The sequence below is a fragment of the Pelophylax lessonae genome, assembly GCF_965119305.1.
Source record: "Pelophylax lessonae genome assembly, chromosome: 4".
In the NCBI taxonomy this organism is placed as follows: Eukaryota; Metazoa; Chordata; class Amphibia; order Anura; family Ranidae; genus Pelophylax; species Pelophylax lessonae.
This window is the reverse complement of record NC_138771.1, coordinates 382,373,708-382,387,810: the sequence shown is the minus strand read 5'-3', so window position 1 is coordinate 382,387,810 and position 14,103 is coordinate 382,373,708. Positions and strand designations below refer to the sequence as shown.

The following is a 14,103-nucleotide window of genomic DNA, read 5'->3' as shown; positions in this document are numbered from 1 at the left end:
GCCCGAGCAAATTCGATCATGCGTTATTGGAGAGGCTTTTTTTTCCCTCTGGGATCAGCCGTGGATATAGGATAGTGCATATGGAGCTTTAATACCTTTTTTTTTTTTTTTTCCAGGTAACGATCATGAAGTGGATATATTTTTGCTTTCTTGCTCGCTAACATTTTCCTGTCATCATAGAAGGTAAGTAGATCTATAGTTACTTGGTAAAGACTTTGATCCCTTTTTAACCACTTCCCGCAAACGAACGTACCTGTATGTCGGCTTGAAGTGGTTGGATCGGGGTGATGCCTGCAGCTAGAGCCATCACCCCAGTACCGTTTTTTAGAGCAAGCGGCCGGCTTTCTGATAATCGATGCGGCTTAGCAGCCGCTCGACCGTTATCACAGCGAGTGGTGAGATGCCACACCACCCCACCGTCTTACGACGCTCTGCCCGGCTCTCCTGTCCAACCTGGAGACCTAAGCACATCCACCAGCTAGAATCCTGAACTAAGCAAGATTAGGCTTCCATTGGGTCTCCGATTAAGTAACCCGGAAGCAACGTTCCTTTCGGTTTTCTCTGCTGCCAATAGCACCAATTTTAAAAAAGTGACGTTATTCAAAAAATGCAGATTTTGGCGTTTTGAATACTATTAAGTGCAAAAGGAGGGTTTTGGGGTCTTTTAGACCCCAGATCCCTCCATTAAGAGTACCTGTCACTGCCTATTACTGTCACAAGGGAGGTTTACATTCCTGGTGACCGCACTAAAAGTGATCATTTTTTTTTTTTTAAGGAACAGTGAAAAAAAGAAATAAAAATATACATAGGAAAAAAAAATTGTATAAAGTGCCACCGTCCCTGTGTGCTTGTGCACCAAAGAAAAATGCATGCTTAAGCCGTGCCCGCAAATGTAAATGGTGTTCAAATCACTCCTAAGGTGTCGCCGCGATCGAGGGAGAGCAATAATTCTAGCAAAAGACCTCCAACTCTAAAATCGTTAAAAAAATTTAACGGTTCGCTTATAGAGATTTTTAAGTACCACCATTTGTCGCCATTCCATGAGTGTGCGCAATTTTAAAAAGTAACAGGTTAAGTAACTTTTTACACGGCGTAACATTATCTTTCACAATATACAAAGAAATTGGGCTAACTTTACACAGTTTTGTTTTTTTGTTTTTTAATTCAGTGAAATGTATTTAAAAAATAAATAAATTACATTTGAAAGACCGCTGAGCAAATACCGTGTGACATAAAATATTGCAACGACCACCATTTTATTCTCCAGTCTGTTAAAAAATTATATATAATGTTTGGGGGTTATAAGTAAATTTCTAGCAAAACAATACTGATTTTAACTTGTAAACATGTGTCAGAAATAGGCTTGGTCCTTAAGTGGTTAAATATAGGCACCACATTAGCCTTACGCCAATCCAGTGGTACTATTCCAGTCATTAAAGAGTCCCTAAAAAGTAGAAACCATGGCTTTGAAATGACAAATGACAGAGCTCAATTTTTTAGTATCTGTGGGTGTATGCCATCTGGTCCAGGTTTATCCAACTTTATTCTGTCTAAATATTTCAGGACCATATCACTTTTGAGCCAATGTTAGTCATTTGGGGCTGTGTCAATACCATCCCCATCACAGTCATGAGCTTCCCCATGTTCCTTTGTATACACAGAGCTGAAAATATTTAATGAATTTGCCTCCTTTGTGCCCTCAGTCATCGACTCTAGATTATTTTATAAGGGGCCTACATGCTCAGACCGGACATACATTTACATGTAGGATATAGTCAAAACCTCACTCCATTTTAGAACTCCCTTCTCCCCTTTTCAATAGGCATTTTTTGAAGCACCAAGAGTACCAAGTTCAAATCCCAAGGAGTCACTGGGAAGTGCACAATGGGTGCCACATGAGACAAATTGAAAAAACAATAAAGGGGGCTTAGAGTGGAAGCTAGGATCTGAAAGAGCATCTGCCAGGAGTTTAAGGAGGTCAGTATATCCATCAGTCTAGAGCTATGCATATTCCCAAAATTCCCCTTAATTTCAATTCTATTGCACAGACAAGGAAGGAGTTTCAGAGGAAATGCTAAGATTAGGCTGTAGTGATTCCATGAAGCTAGAGCCACCACTGCTTCTGCCAAATGACATCTACCCCTAGAGACAAACCTATCAAGCGTGTTTAATCTGGGAGGCCAGAGGTCCACATGCAACATCCAGATCCTGGATTATCTTCAAGTGCAGGCTGAGGAAGTATGGCTGAGCACAGATTTATTTCCACTTCTCTTGCAAAAGCAACATTACTTGTTTCTCCATGACAATCGAGGTACACTATTGACATGGCACTGTCTGACTGCTGGTCAGATGACCCTCCAGTTGGGGTATACAGTTAGGGACAACTAAAAGTTTATGGGGAGACAAATTCCCATCTCACAATCTAATGTCCCAAGTACCCTGCACTAACAAAAGGTTTATAACTTTTCACCAGCCCAAGGGGCTGTCATAAGCTAGTTGTATTTTACAAGATACCAGAAGGAAGGATTTCCCTAACCCCAGAACTGGATATCTGAACAACCAGGCAATCTGATATTTAGTGTAGACATTCCTTTATATCATTCCTTTCATGGAACAGACTGACCTCACAATAACAGGATGTCGAGTTGTAGGGGCCTGGAGTCCAAGTGGGCAAATGGCACTGCCTCGAAAGTCGCTACAATCAGCCTAAGATTTGATGCAGAATTGGAGAGTCCGGTGGCTCCTAGACTGAGCAGAGAGTTTGACCTAGCTTGAAATAGGTTTAGGACGAGACAGACTAAGTGACGATTCCCTTTGTGGACTTGGGGATCAGGATCCAGCCAAACCTTTGCAAGAACTGAAATGTCTGCGCCACATTGTCAGACAGAACTTGTGCTAACTTTTCCCCTCAACAGGAGCATATAACTTGGTGATCAAGAAGTGGATGCTAGGTATCCACATCCTAATGGCAGGGCCACAAACTAGTACAAAGTGCTGGGGACAAACAGAAAAAAGAGAGGCTTTGACCACAGTGGTGGACTCAATACATAACTTCTGCACCAGAACAAATACATTTTGGCCTGGAGACAAAAGATGGGCAGAAAGATCCCTTTTGGTTTGGGAACAGTAGGTATAACAACCCAGGAACCATTCCACCACCATAGGTATGAGGGATATTGCTCAATTACACATTGCTCCAGAAAACCCATAAATGGCTGGATAGTGATCAGACAGGTTGGAAGGCATTAACAGAGGGGGGGGCGATCGTGGCCTGGCCGGAGACTTCCTTAGACCCCCCTCAGTGTTCTACAGATCTGACACTTCCTCCTCCATTTGCAGAAAACGGGCTACACTCCTCGACCCTTGACGCCGTTTGAGGCCTTTTGCCGAGATGGCGATCCCCCTAGACATGCTCTGTCCTTCCTTTACTCCCTCCTCCTGGATCTGGACGGGGGAATCACAATTGCCCTACCTGAAACAATGGGAGCGCGACCTCGACATCTTTCACGCCCAAGCAGGCGGAAAAGATACTGACCTTGGCCCACAAGGCCTCGTTGGTTTGCACATCTCAAGAAATCAGTTACAAAATTCTCACCAGGTGGTACAGGGTCCCAGCGGTCCTGCACAGAATGAGCGTGGATTGCCCAGACAGGTGTTGGAGATGTGGCTCTGAGGGAGGGACGATGCTTCACATTTTTTTGGGCCTGTCCTTTACTGCGGGCATTCTGGAGTGAGGTAGCATCGGTCATCAAACAGCTTACCGCGGTCGAGGTGGGAGACGACCCTGCGCTGTGCCTACTACACCTTACAGGAAGTCCAATTCAGAAATACCGGAAGTCTTTGACAATCCACCTCCTCAATGTAGCGAAGGCCTGCATCCCAGCCATGTGGAGACTGATGCAACCCCCCCACTCAGGATTTATGGTTCTCTAAGATAATAGAAACCCACCGTATGGAGGAACTGACTGCACCCTTCTTCCATCCCTTCCTCCCCCGTGTCTTCCCACCTCCCCATTTGTTCTCACGATGCTGTTTATTCGTTGCCAGTTACGTTACCTGTTAATCATTGCTGTATCAGGACTCGCCTCTCCTAGGCGATGTGTAAGGTGCCCATGGATAGGGGTTGGCGACACGTCTTTGTGCCTCCCCTGGCATGCATATGCCCCGTGTGCACCTTCCTTTGCTATATTTTTGAAAATTGTTCTTGTACGGCACCTGAATACGTCTGTACACGGTCACTACGTGCCTGTCATCACCATGTGCACTTTCGTGCCTGACTGCTGACGTATTTAACTGTTGACTGGAGTGACTTTGTTCTCGTCCTCCTACTGCCTTTTTGTACGGTGCTTTGTTCTCAATAAAGAGATTAAAAAAAAAAAAAAAAAAACAGGAGGGGGCTGAGAGCAGAATTCTAGCTTGTAGCCCCAGTAAACCACCTTCCCCATCCAAGCATCCAATATGCCTATCTAAAGATTTGGAGGCCTTGGAAGTCAAGAATTTGTTGGACTATTTACCAAGTTTGGGCGTGGCTTTAAAGGTTGAGGACAGAAAGCAATGAAGTAAGCCATTCTTGGAGGTGGTAGGAGTCTTCCTGGGCAAATGAGTACTCTTGCCACTGGTGACAAAAAAAAAAAAAAAAGTTTCCAGCACAGCACCAAAAAGACATGTCCCTCACCTCCAAGAAGGGCTTACTTCATCGATTTCTGTCCTCAACCTTCAAAGCCAGGCCCAAACTGGAGATCTAACAATCCATCAACACAGTTTCACAAGGCTGCAGGGGGCATGAGCTCCAGATGCCCAATAACTATAGGATCAGGTAGAATGGCAAATGGATCCTTTCGGATTACTTAATTTTACATTGGCAGACTAAAATCACAGCCAGGGCAGGTTGCAAAGCGGGGCTCATCAGAAAGAACAAAGGTTTTAAAATAGCCTCAAATCATGACTTGCTTAAGAGGAAGCTGCCAAATCCACAGCAGGGGCAGCTCAATACCTTGTCAGTGTTCTTCAAGTCCAGAAAAAGGATGACTGAAAAAAAAAAGTATTGGTGACCTTGAGCCTCGGCTGGAAACAGTCCAACACACCCCCAGCCCTGTGGAGTCTGTGTACAGCCTTCAGAAAGGCATAAAGGGACGATCTGAGCAGCCTGCACAGAAATCTTAACTAAAGTGAAAAAAAAAAAAAAAAAAAAACTGGCAGAAAAAAAGGTTCAGCTTTTCTAAGCAGAGCAGAGAAATTGTGTTCAGCTTCATGGGAAACTAGCAGGGGGGAAAAAAAAAAAAGGCATGCCAACAGTAGGAGATGTTGTATACAAGAATTGTCACCGTTTTCTTCTTGCTAGTGTCCAAATCCTACTCTAGGCGGCAGAACAACCCAACAGTATTTAAAATTCCTTTATCTCTAAATAAAAAAAATACAAATTAAAAAACTGGCACAAAACAGAAATCAGACAAAAAAAAATGCTTTGCAATGTCTACTCTCCACTTCCAATGCCATAGAAACCCAGTAAAATATACAATGCAAATAGACTTAGGTGGAAACTAAAATTATATGCATTTAGTGTTCGATCAACCCAGCAGCTGCATTAAAAAGCATCTGTTGATGTGGGCTGTGAGTGAGTGGTGGTGATGCCCTGAAAACAGGGCATCATTGAACCTTATTTTGTCATTGTTTGAAATGTCAAATGCCACAGGGAAAAAAAAAAAAAAAAAAGTACTGCATGCAGTACAGTAATCCCCCGCTACGTCGCGGTTCAGTTTTTGCGGTCCCGGTAATTCGCGTTTTTTTTTGTAATGTTATTTTACTATATAAATCATTAAAAATGAAAGATTTTTGTGTTTTTCATAGCTCCTGCTCTGTCTCCAAGTATCTTTTATGTGTTTAAATGAGTTTCTATTGTTGTAAAAGTGTGTTTAAAGACCTTAAAATGCTTCTACACGTACAGTGACAGTAAAAAAATCATGCCTACAATGCATTTTAATAGGGTTTTTCTATTTCGCGGAATTTCACTTTTCGCGGCTGGGTCCGGAACGTAACCCCCGCAATGGAGGGGGGTTTACTGTATTTGTATTTAGTGCACACCACTGCAGCGAACGGACGTAGACATGGCAATTTACTTTGTCTGTTGGACTGTGCTTTGGGAAGGCTACCTAGCGCAGCACAGAACACTTGGTGTGAACAACAAGCGCTTATGATAAAGAAAATGTTATTTTGTTTTGGCTCTATCTGCCTCAATATCAACTCACTTTGGTTTAGACCCCATTCAGACTAGCGCGACTTGTCAGGAGACTTGTCAGCCTGACAAGTCGCAGTCGGTCGCTCGCTCACCATTGAGTAGTACAGGACCCGTTCTAATAGGAGCAACACAAGTCGCTCCGACTTAGAAAAAGGGTCCTGTACTACTTTGGGGCGACCTGGGAGCGACTTGCATAGACTTCCATTATGTGAAGTCCCTGCAAGACTTCACAGGTCGCCCCTCAAAGTCGGATCGCCTCAGTGTGAACCGGCTCTTAGAAGTCTTGTCAAATATTTGAACACACTTCCAAACAGAAGAATAATGCAACATATTTAACTTGATGAACAGAGGTAGAAGAAAGTTTAGTAAGAACGGCTGAAATATGGGTCATAATGCATAAGGCGTTGGTGGTGTATAAAAGTGAAATGCAATATATGGCTACTGAAATAAATTGGTGTGTGTGTGTGTGTGTGTGTGTGTGTGGAAACCCAGCTACAGCCTGGCAGTACAAGACCCCTTGAACCACCAAAAGGACTACTCCCGTGGGAATTCATCCCCTAGTTGGCTTGTATGACTCAGCACCAAGGGGTCTCTGAGTCCACGCTTTTTGGTAATCTTGCGTATCTTGGTGGTGGATATCACTCCTCAGGTGATTGATCTTCAGTCTTTTATGGAAATGTCTACCATCAAAGGATTATCTTAACTTTGAGGATGTATATGTCGACCTATGGGTCACTCAATACTGGACTGTATACACTGTTTAATTTGGGACTATTCTCACTTTAATTTGTGTCATGTGCACATTGCACTTTAACCAGTTACGGACTACCCACTGCATACATACTGCGGCAGGGAGGCCTAATTGCGCAAAATCATGTACACATATGCAATTTTGTGCAGGTGATGTAGGGGGGCGCACCCTGCTCCCACTGTGTTTGGACACAGCGGGAGCCAATCTGCAGGTCTGAAAGCCATGATGGCTGCCAGGAACCGCCGATCGTTCGGAGGAATAACAGAACAGTCAGACTGCTGTTCTGTCAGGGAGTAAAAGAGAAATCCCTTTTCCTCCAGTGCATCCACTCCCCCCACAATTAGAAAGGACTCCCTAGGAGCACACCTAACCCTTTTATCGCCCCTGGTGTTAACCCCTTCCCTGCCATTTATACAGGAACAGTGCATTTTATTTAGCACTGATCACTGTATTGGTGTCACTTAGTGTCAGATGGGTCTGCTGCAATGTCGCAGTCCCACTAAAAATCACTGTTAGTTGCCATTACTAGTAAAAATCCATTTAAAAAAAAGTCCATACATGTATCCTATAGATTGTAGACGCTATAACTTTTGTGCAAACCACTCAATATACACTTACTAGGATTTTTTTTTTTTTACCAAAAAAAAAATAAATAAAAATGTAGCTGACTACATATTGGCCTAACTGGCTGAAAAAAAATTAGTTTGCATTTTGTTGTTTATGGCGCAAAAAAAATAAAAAAGCTCCATTTGTAGGGGGAAAAAATAAATAAACACACGACATCAATTTTATTTGGGTACAGCGTCCCATGACCGCGCAATTGTCAGTTAAAGTAACGCAGTACTGTATCGCAAAAAAATGGCCTGGTCATGAAGGAGTGTAAAACCTTCTGGAGCTAAAGTGGTTAATGTCCACTTGTGTAGACATTCTTCACATATTTGTATATACACATTTTGTAATGCACAGATAGTTGCTTAGCCCAATACTTTATATATGCAACACTTGAGTATCACTGTTCAATCCATTTAACACATTTTTCGTGATAACATTTGCGTGGTTCCTTTAATTGAACCACCGACACTTTAGTGCAGCACTTATATCTAGCTGCTGACAAAAGTCAACTGCAAATTATGTTTTTCCTTTTGAGTTAAACGTGATGGCAAAATTTACAAACAGTATGCAACTATTAGAAGTCCGTGAACAGCCCAGTTAACATCTTTCATTTAAAAAAATGTTAAGAAAACACTGAAAAAACATTATTCTGGGCCAGTAATTAGGCCCTCTGCATTGATAGCAAGTTAGTACACATGAGAAATTGTGACTTTAGCATGAACCGTACAGCTATAAATGTGAAGCTTATTTATGAATTAAAACAGTTTTTTTTCTGAAAATAACTGGTCCAGTATTTATCCTGTCATAGAACATTCTTTTATAGGATTCTAAATACACACTGTCATTCACTGCTCTCTGCTCTGCCCTCTCAGTGGCACACTGAGAAGCTGAGCCAGCTGCCAGTCAGGTTATCTGGGTGGATTCCAAACTTAAAATCTGGATTCTTTCACGTGACATTTGGGCTAAATCTAGGTTACAGGAGTGGCAGAAGTACGGGCACTTCTGTGACCCAGAAAAGAAGTATGGACAAATAAAAAGCATTGGCCCCACCTGTCTTAAGCTTTAAGGCTCCTTTCACACTAGCCAACTACAAAGTTGCGTGATTTGCAGTGCAACTATGGAGCCTGACATAGAAACAACTTTGAAATGACTTTGATAGGACTTTTACACTCTCTGGCATTGAAGTTGTGTCAAAGTCAGATCAAAGTAGTGCAGGAACCTTATCAGAAGTCACAGCGATTTCAGTAGTGGTAATAAGAAAAGCTCTCGGAGATACATGGCGTTGCAACATGTCCTGCAACTTGGGGTCTCACAAGTCAGATTCTAAAGCCCCGTACACACGTAGCTATTGTCGGCCGAACGATCGGCCGTCTTTTGTCCGGTGCTGTCCTGTCGGCTGGAAAGTGCTAAAGACTGCACACGAATTTTGTCGGCCAACAACAGCCGACTGAAGAAGTGATGTCATGTGATGGTTAACTTTCCGTGTGTTTTTTCTTTTCTGAGCATGCACAGTCTTGCTAATCTGCTGTTTGTCGGCCGAATTCTGTACTGACTGGCGAACAATCGGCCGTTCTGGTGACGGCCAACAAAAATTTTTAAGTCTGCATGCCAGATTCTGTTCGGCTGAAAATTCGCTGTTGGTTGTCGGAAGCATCATACTAACAAGCCGACAATCGGCCGATCGGTCGGTGGCCGAATATTTACGGCCGACAATCGCTACGTGTGTACAGGCCTTAAGTTGCACAAGTGTGAAAGAAGCATTAACCAAGTGTTATTGCAGATAAGAAGCGCACATTTCACTCTAAATTTCTTTTGTTTATACCTGCATGAAAATTAGGTTTATATTACAAAGCATGCCAAAGTATTTTACAAATTAAATCTTAAGTGAATTTTTTTTTTTTTTTTTAATACATCACTGAAAAAAATTTAAAAATGAAAAAACCTTAAAAAAAAAAAATCTAGGGGTAACAAAGAAAAAACGTATTAAGTATTCGGTTTAATGCGGAGTTTGTTTAAATAAAAGGCAATTTTTTTTTTTTAACTTGCAAAGTTGCTGAGGGCACATGCACAGCAAAAGCCACTGCTTAAAGGCTTGTTCATACACACTGCGGTGCTAAGTGCACATTCTCCCACATCGCATGGCAATGCACAGCCCTCTACAGATGCTCACACGTGCCATCAATTTTTAATGAGATTCCTACGCATCTATCAAATGTGGGTATGTTGGCAGTCACCAAAATGCATTGCTTTGCAGTACCATGTGGTTTGGTGCAGTGCCATTTTTCTTTTAACATGTTATACTTACTTGAGCTGTGCAATGGTTTCTCACAGAGCAGCCCTGATCCTCCTCTTCGAGTCCCCTGCTGGCACTCCTGGCTTATTTCCCCCTTTTGAGTGCCCCCCATAGCAAGCCATTTGCTATGCTGGCACATGTGCGTACTCGCTCTTAAACTGGCTCTGTGTGTCCATTGACACACAGAGCGGGCTCAACCCTGCTTTGATTTCCCTCTTCACTGGATGTGATTGACAGAAGCAGGAGCCACTCACTCCTGCTGCCTATATCCAATGAGGAGAGAGTGCCAGGCTAGCTGCTGCTCCTATGCTCATGGCTAAATTGAGATTAGGCTCAGGTAAGTATAAGGGGGAGCTGGGGTGGAGAGAGCCGATCACAGAAGGTTATTTTTACCTTATTGCATAGGGTGGGAATTAAGGTAAAAAACCTCCTGCCTTTACAAGCACTTTAACAAAAATCTAAAAAAATATGTAAAAACAAAATTCCGTTGCTGACTGTAAAATACATGGATTTTTACATATACATGTCTTGTACACATAAGTCCGAAGAGTGTTCTGCTCAGGTTGTGGCGTATACAAAAAAATGCAAAACACATCAGGGTTTAGCTCAGAAGCCTTGCTGAACTGCTATTAAACAGTTGTGGATGTAGGTCGTATGATACATGCCCAAACATAAAGATGTAAATACTGCCCTGCTTCGCTTTCTCCCTTTACGCTCCGTGTGCGCAGTTAGTGGCTAACCCTAGGGAAATAACTTCATAGCTTAAGCCGTTAGGAACAAGGTCTGCAGTGAGGAAAAAAAAAAAATAATAACTTGATAGTTTAAAATCAGTTTAGTTTAAAATCAGTTTAAACTAAACCAAAGAACAAACCGACTGATATTTTTCCCTTAATTTCTCACCAGTGATCCTACCAAACACTTATCATCTAGGGGCTCTCATTCAATGTACTTTATCTGTGGATGAGCAAGTGTTGTCATCCTAGGCTGTGTTCATGATTTGAACTACAAACTCCTCCTCATCCTAATAACATGGTAGGGAGGTGTTCTGTTGACCAACTAAAGAGATATAAGAAGGCTGATGACACTGGATCTCAGATAAGTGAAAAGGTATTTTTCTGTACATGCAGAAAACGTAAATAAAAATCAAGCCCGATAAAAATAAAAAAACACATGTAAAAAAGATGTGGCTATCACATATTTGTCCTTAGTGCAACTTAGTGGGGAATGTTTTTCTGTACCAACTCAGAACAGTAATCAAAGTGGAGCACATGGGGCAGGAGGCAGGGGTCAGAAAAAGTCACCCCCTACCAAAACTCTGAAGTCTAGTCAATCATAGAAACACAGAGGGTATTTGTACAGATTACCAAAAATAGAGAAAAACGCGAATGTTCAAGAAATAGAAAGGCCTTTTTGCCAAAGTTTAAAAACACATTAATGGAACTCCCAATTAGGACTACATCCATATAAGCAAAGCCATTGCATACATTTTCAGATCTATTGCCTTGGCTGGTAAAAGTTATAGAAACAAATCTAATATTTTCTATTATCTGCTCAACAACTGGTAGTAAACGCTGAGTTATAAATGTCAAAGAACCTGCTAATTTTACAACGCATAAAGATATCCAAATTTCAAAAGACAAGCAGGTACACCAATTAACTGGTCTAGTTACTTTGCATGCATGGTGTCTAAGGATGCAAAAGGAAAAACTATATTCTATGTTCATACTTTAAAACATATTTCATATTAACGCATACTTCAGATACTAACTTGTATATACAGAATGTAAACAATTTCATGGAAAAATAACCAGACATAAAAACATGCTTCACTAACACATAGAATTTGCACACTAACCAAAAAAAATGAAAAAAAAAAAAAAAAAAAACAATAGATCATGCAAAACGTTCTTTCAGGCATTAAGGCCACCAAGGCAAACTAAAAACAAATATGGAGGTGTTACACAAGACAGAGCATACAATAACAGTACAACAAGAAAGAAGAAAGGCACCTGGAGACATCTGACACTGGGCATGCTCTGCAGGCATCTCAGTGCGCACATGCTCTCTACCAGGTTGGAGCAGCCTAGCCACAAAGACCTTGGCACAGAACACTGCAGGGTGACAAAAAGGAAGGAGAAAAAAGCAGTTAGATGCCACAAAATATTTCAAGCAGGCAACTTATGAGTATATTAAAATGTATTAAGAATGGACAAGCAAATCTGCATGCTTTGGTTTTAAACAGACTATGGTTTGTGAATATCCTATCTTCTGTATCAGTTAATGCTCACAGTGAGTGATGATAAAGATCTGAGTACATCTCTGTAAGGACATATTTCATTCTATGAACTACACAAGCTGACACAAAGCACTGGTCTGCTGGTGAAAAGCAAATAAAATATATCCAGAATGATAAAACTCAGGTTTCAGATCTGGTCAATTCCTCGCCTGATCATGGTACTTAATAGCAATACAAATATATTCAGTTTTACATGTCTAAACCCAGTTTATTGTACTTCGAGAGGCAATCTTTTTTAGGGGCATAATATGTACGTAAAAAGTAGGCACATATTTTTAACATACTTAAAAGTATATTAAATACTTGGATAGAGTGGTAAGGGAATAAAACCATTGTCAGGTTTTTGCTTTACAGTACATTAGGTTTTGATTGTTGACTGGATCCCCATTAGGGAGATTGAGGTACTAATTATCCTGATCACCAATGTCACCAGAAATGAAAGCAAGGGTAAATCCGAAATTCTGGGATAATCTTTCAATGTGGACACATGTTCCTGTGACAGCTATCTAAAAGAGGATTTCCCTCACATTAGAACTATCTTTTTTTTCCCCGTTGAGTCTAAAGGGCAGACAGGAAAAAAAAAAAAAACTGTCTCCAATGATGAACAGAAGACAAAAAGTGACAGTAGTTTTAACCCACTTCTCCTCTAACCAAAATGAAAACAAGGTTTTGGCTTTAGTTAGAATTTCTAATCATCTGAATGTTAAAGTTTAAATGTCAAGTGAGGGGGAAAAAAAAAAAAAGTCAAAATAAGGGGACTGAAATGAACAAACTGAAGACATCTTTAACCTCCCTGGAGTTCTGATTATGTCCAGATTTCTGTGCTAAAAGCGATACATTCTTCTGCATGGAAATCCGTTTTACATTTTAAAAAACTCATCTTCCCCTGCGAAGATGTCATGTCATTTGTGTATTTACACTTTTGAATTTGCCGCCGGTTCCACCCCCCTGCGTGGCAAAGCTTGCAGGAGGGAACCGGAAGGCAAGTGCCGGCAATCGGCCTTGCACAGAGCGGGGAGGACGACGGGGGAATCGCAGGGAAGGTGAGTAACATTGCGGGGGTAATCGCTTTTGGTACTGAAAGTTAACCCCGAGCCACATCGGGAATACCGCCAGGGAGGTTAAGGGCTCATTCACATGGATGCCCCTGTGTGGAGGGCGAAGTCTATCCACCAGGGAGTCACAGGTGCTCTATTAACCTGTTAATGACAGGCTGACAGCTAAACAAATCTTCATTTAGAGCCCTTTTACACAGAGGCGCTTGAAAACTGCAAATAAAACGCTGAGCACTTTTGAAGCGCTTTCGAGGCATTAGCGGTGTGCTTTTGTATTAAAAAGAAAAAAAAAACGTGACACACACTGCTTCAAGAACCATTTTGAAGCACTTTTGAAGTGCTTTTCATTCTTTCAATGGAGAGGGGACTGAGGCACTTTTATTTAGCGCTCCAAATATGCCGCTTGCAGGATATTTATCATCGCTCTGCCAGCGCAGCACTCCATCGCCCCCCGTGTAAAAGCATTTATTGATTTTAAATGGGAATAGGTTTTTGTGAGCTTTTCAGGTGCTTTCTTTTTAGCGCCAAAGCGCTCCAGTGTGACAGGGGTATAACATCTGTGCAGCACCAATGCACAGCTCAGGACACAATGGGGTTGATTTACTAAAACTAGAGAGAGTGTGAAACCTAGAGCAGCTCTGAATAGAATTAGAAATCTATCAGCTTCCAAGTTTTTTTTGTCAAAGCTTAAAGCGGAAGTATAGCCTAATACCTTAAATTCTCCCCTGCAATCATTAGGCCTCATGCACACTGGACGTTATCAAAACGTCAGTAGAAAAAATGTAGCTGTAGGAGTTTTTCAGCTTCTTGTATAACAAAACTATACTCCCACAAAGGCTTATGGCTCAAAAAAGTTGATAA

At 41.6% G+C, this 14,103-nt stretch overlaps 1 protein-coding gene across 2 annotated transcripts in view; it reads right to left on the bottom strand.

The window, feature by feature from the left end:
• The window catches only part of FBXW11 (F-box and WD repeat domain containing 11), a 565,949-nt gene that overhangs the window by 496,845 nt on the left and 55,001 nt on the right, over positions 1 to 14,103 (bottom strand). Inside the window, exon 2 of one of the 2 annotated variants that reach the window (XM_082256216.1) lies at positions 11,901 to 12,002. The exons of the other annotated variant lie outside the window; for it this stretch is intronic. Within the exon in view, the coding sequence (XP_082112342.1) occupies positions 11,901 to 12,002 (102 nt within the window). The remainder of the gene's footprint in view (positions 1 to 11,900; positions 12,003 to 14,103) is intronic. 2 annotated transcript variants of the gene reach the window in all.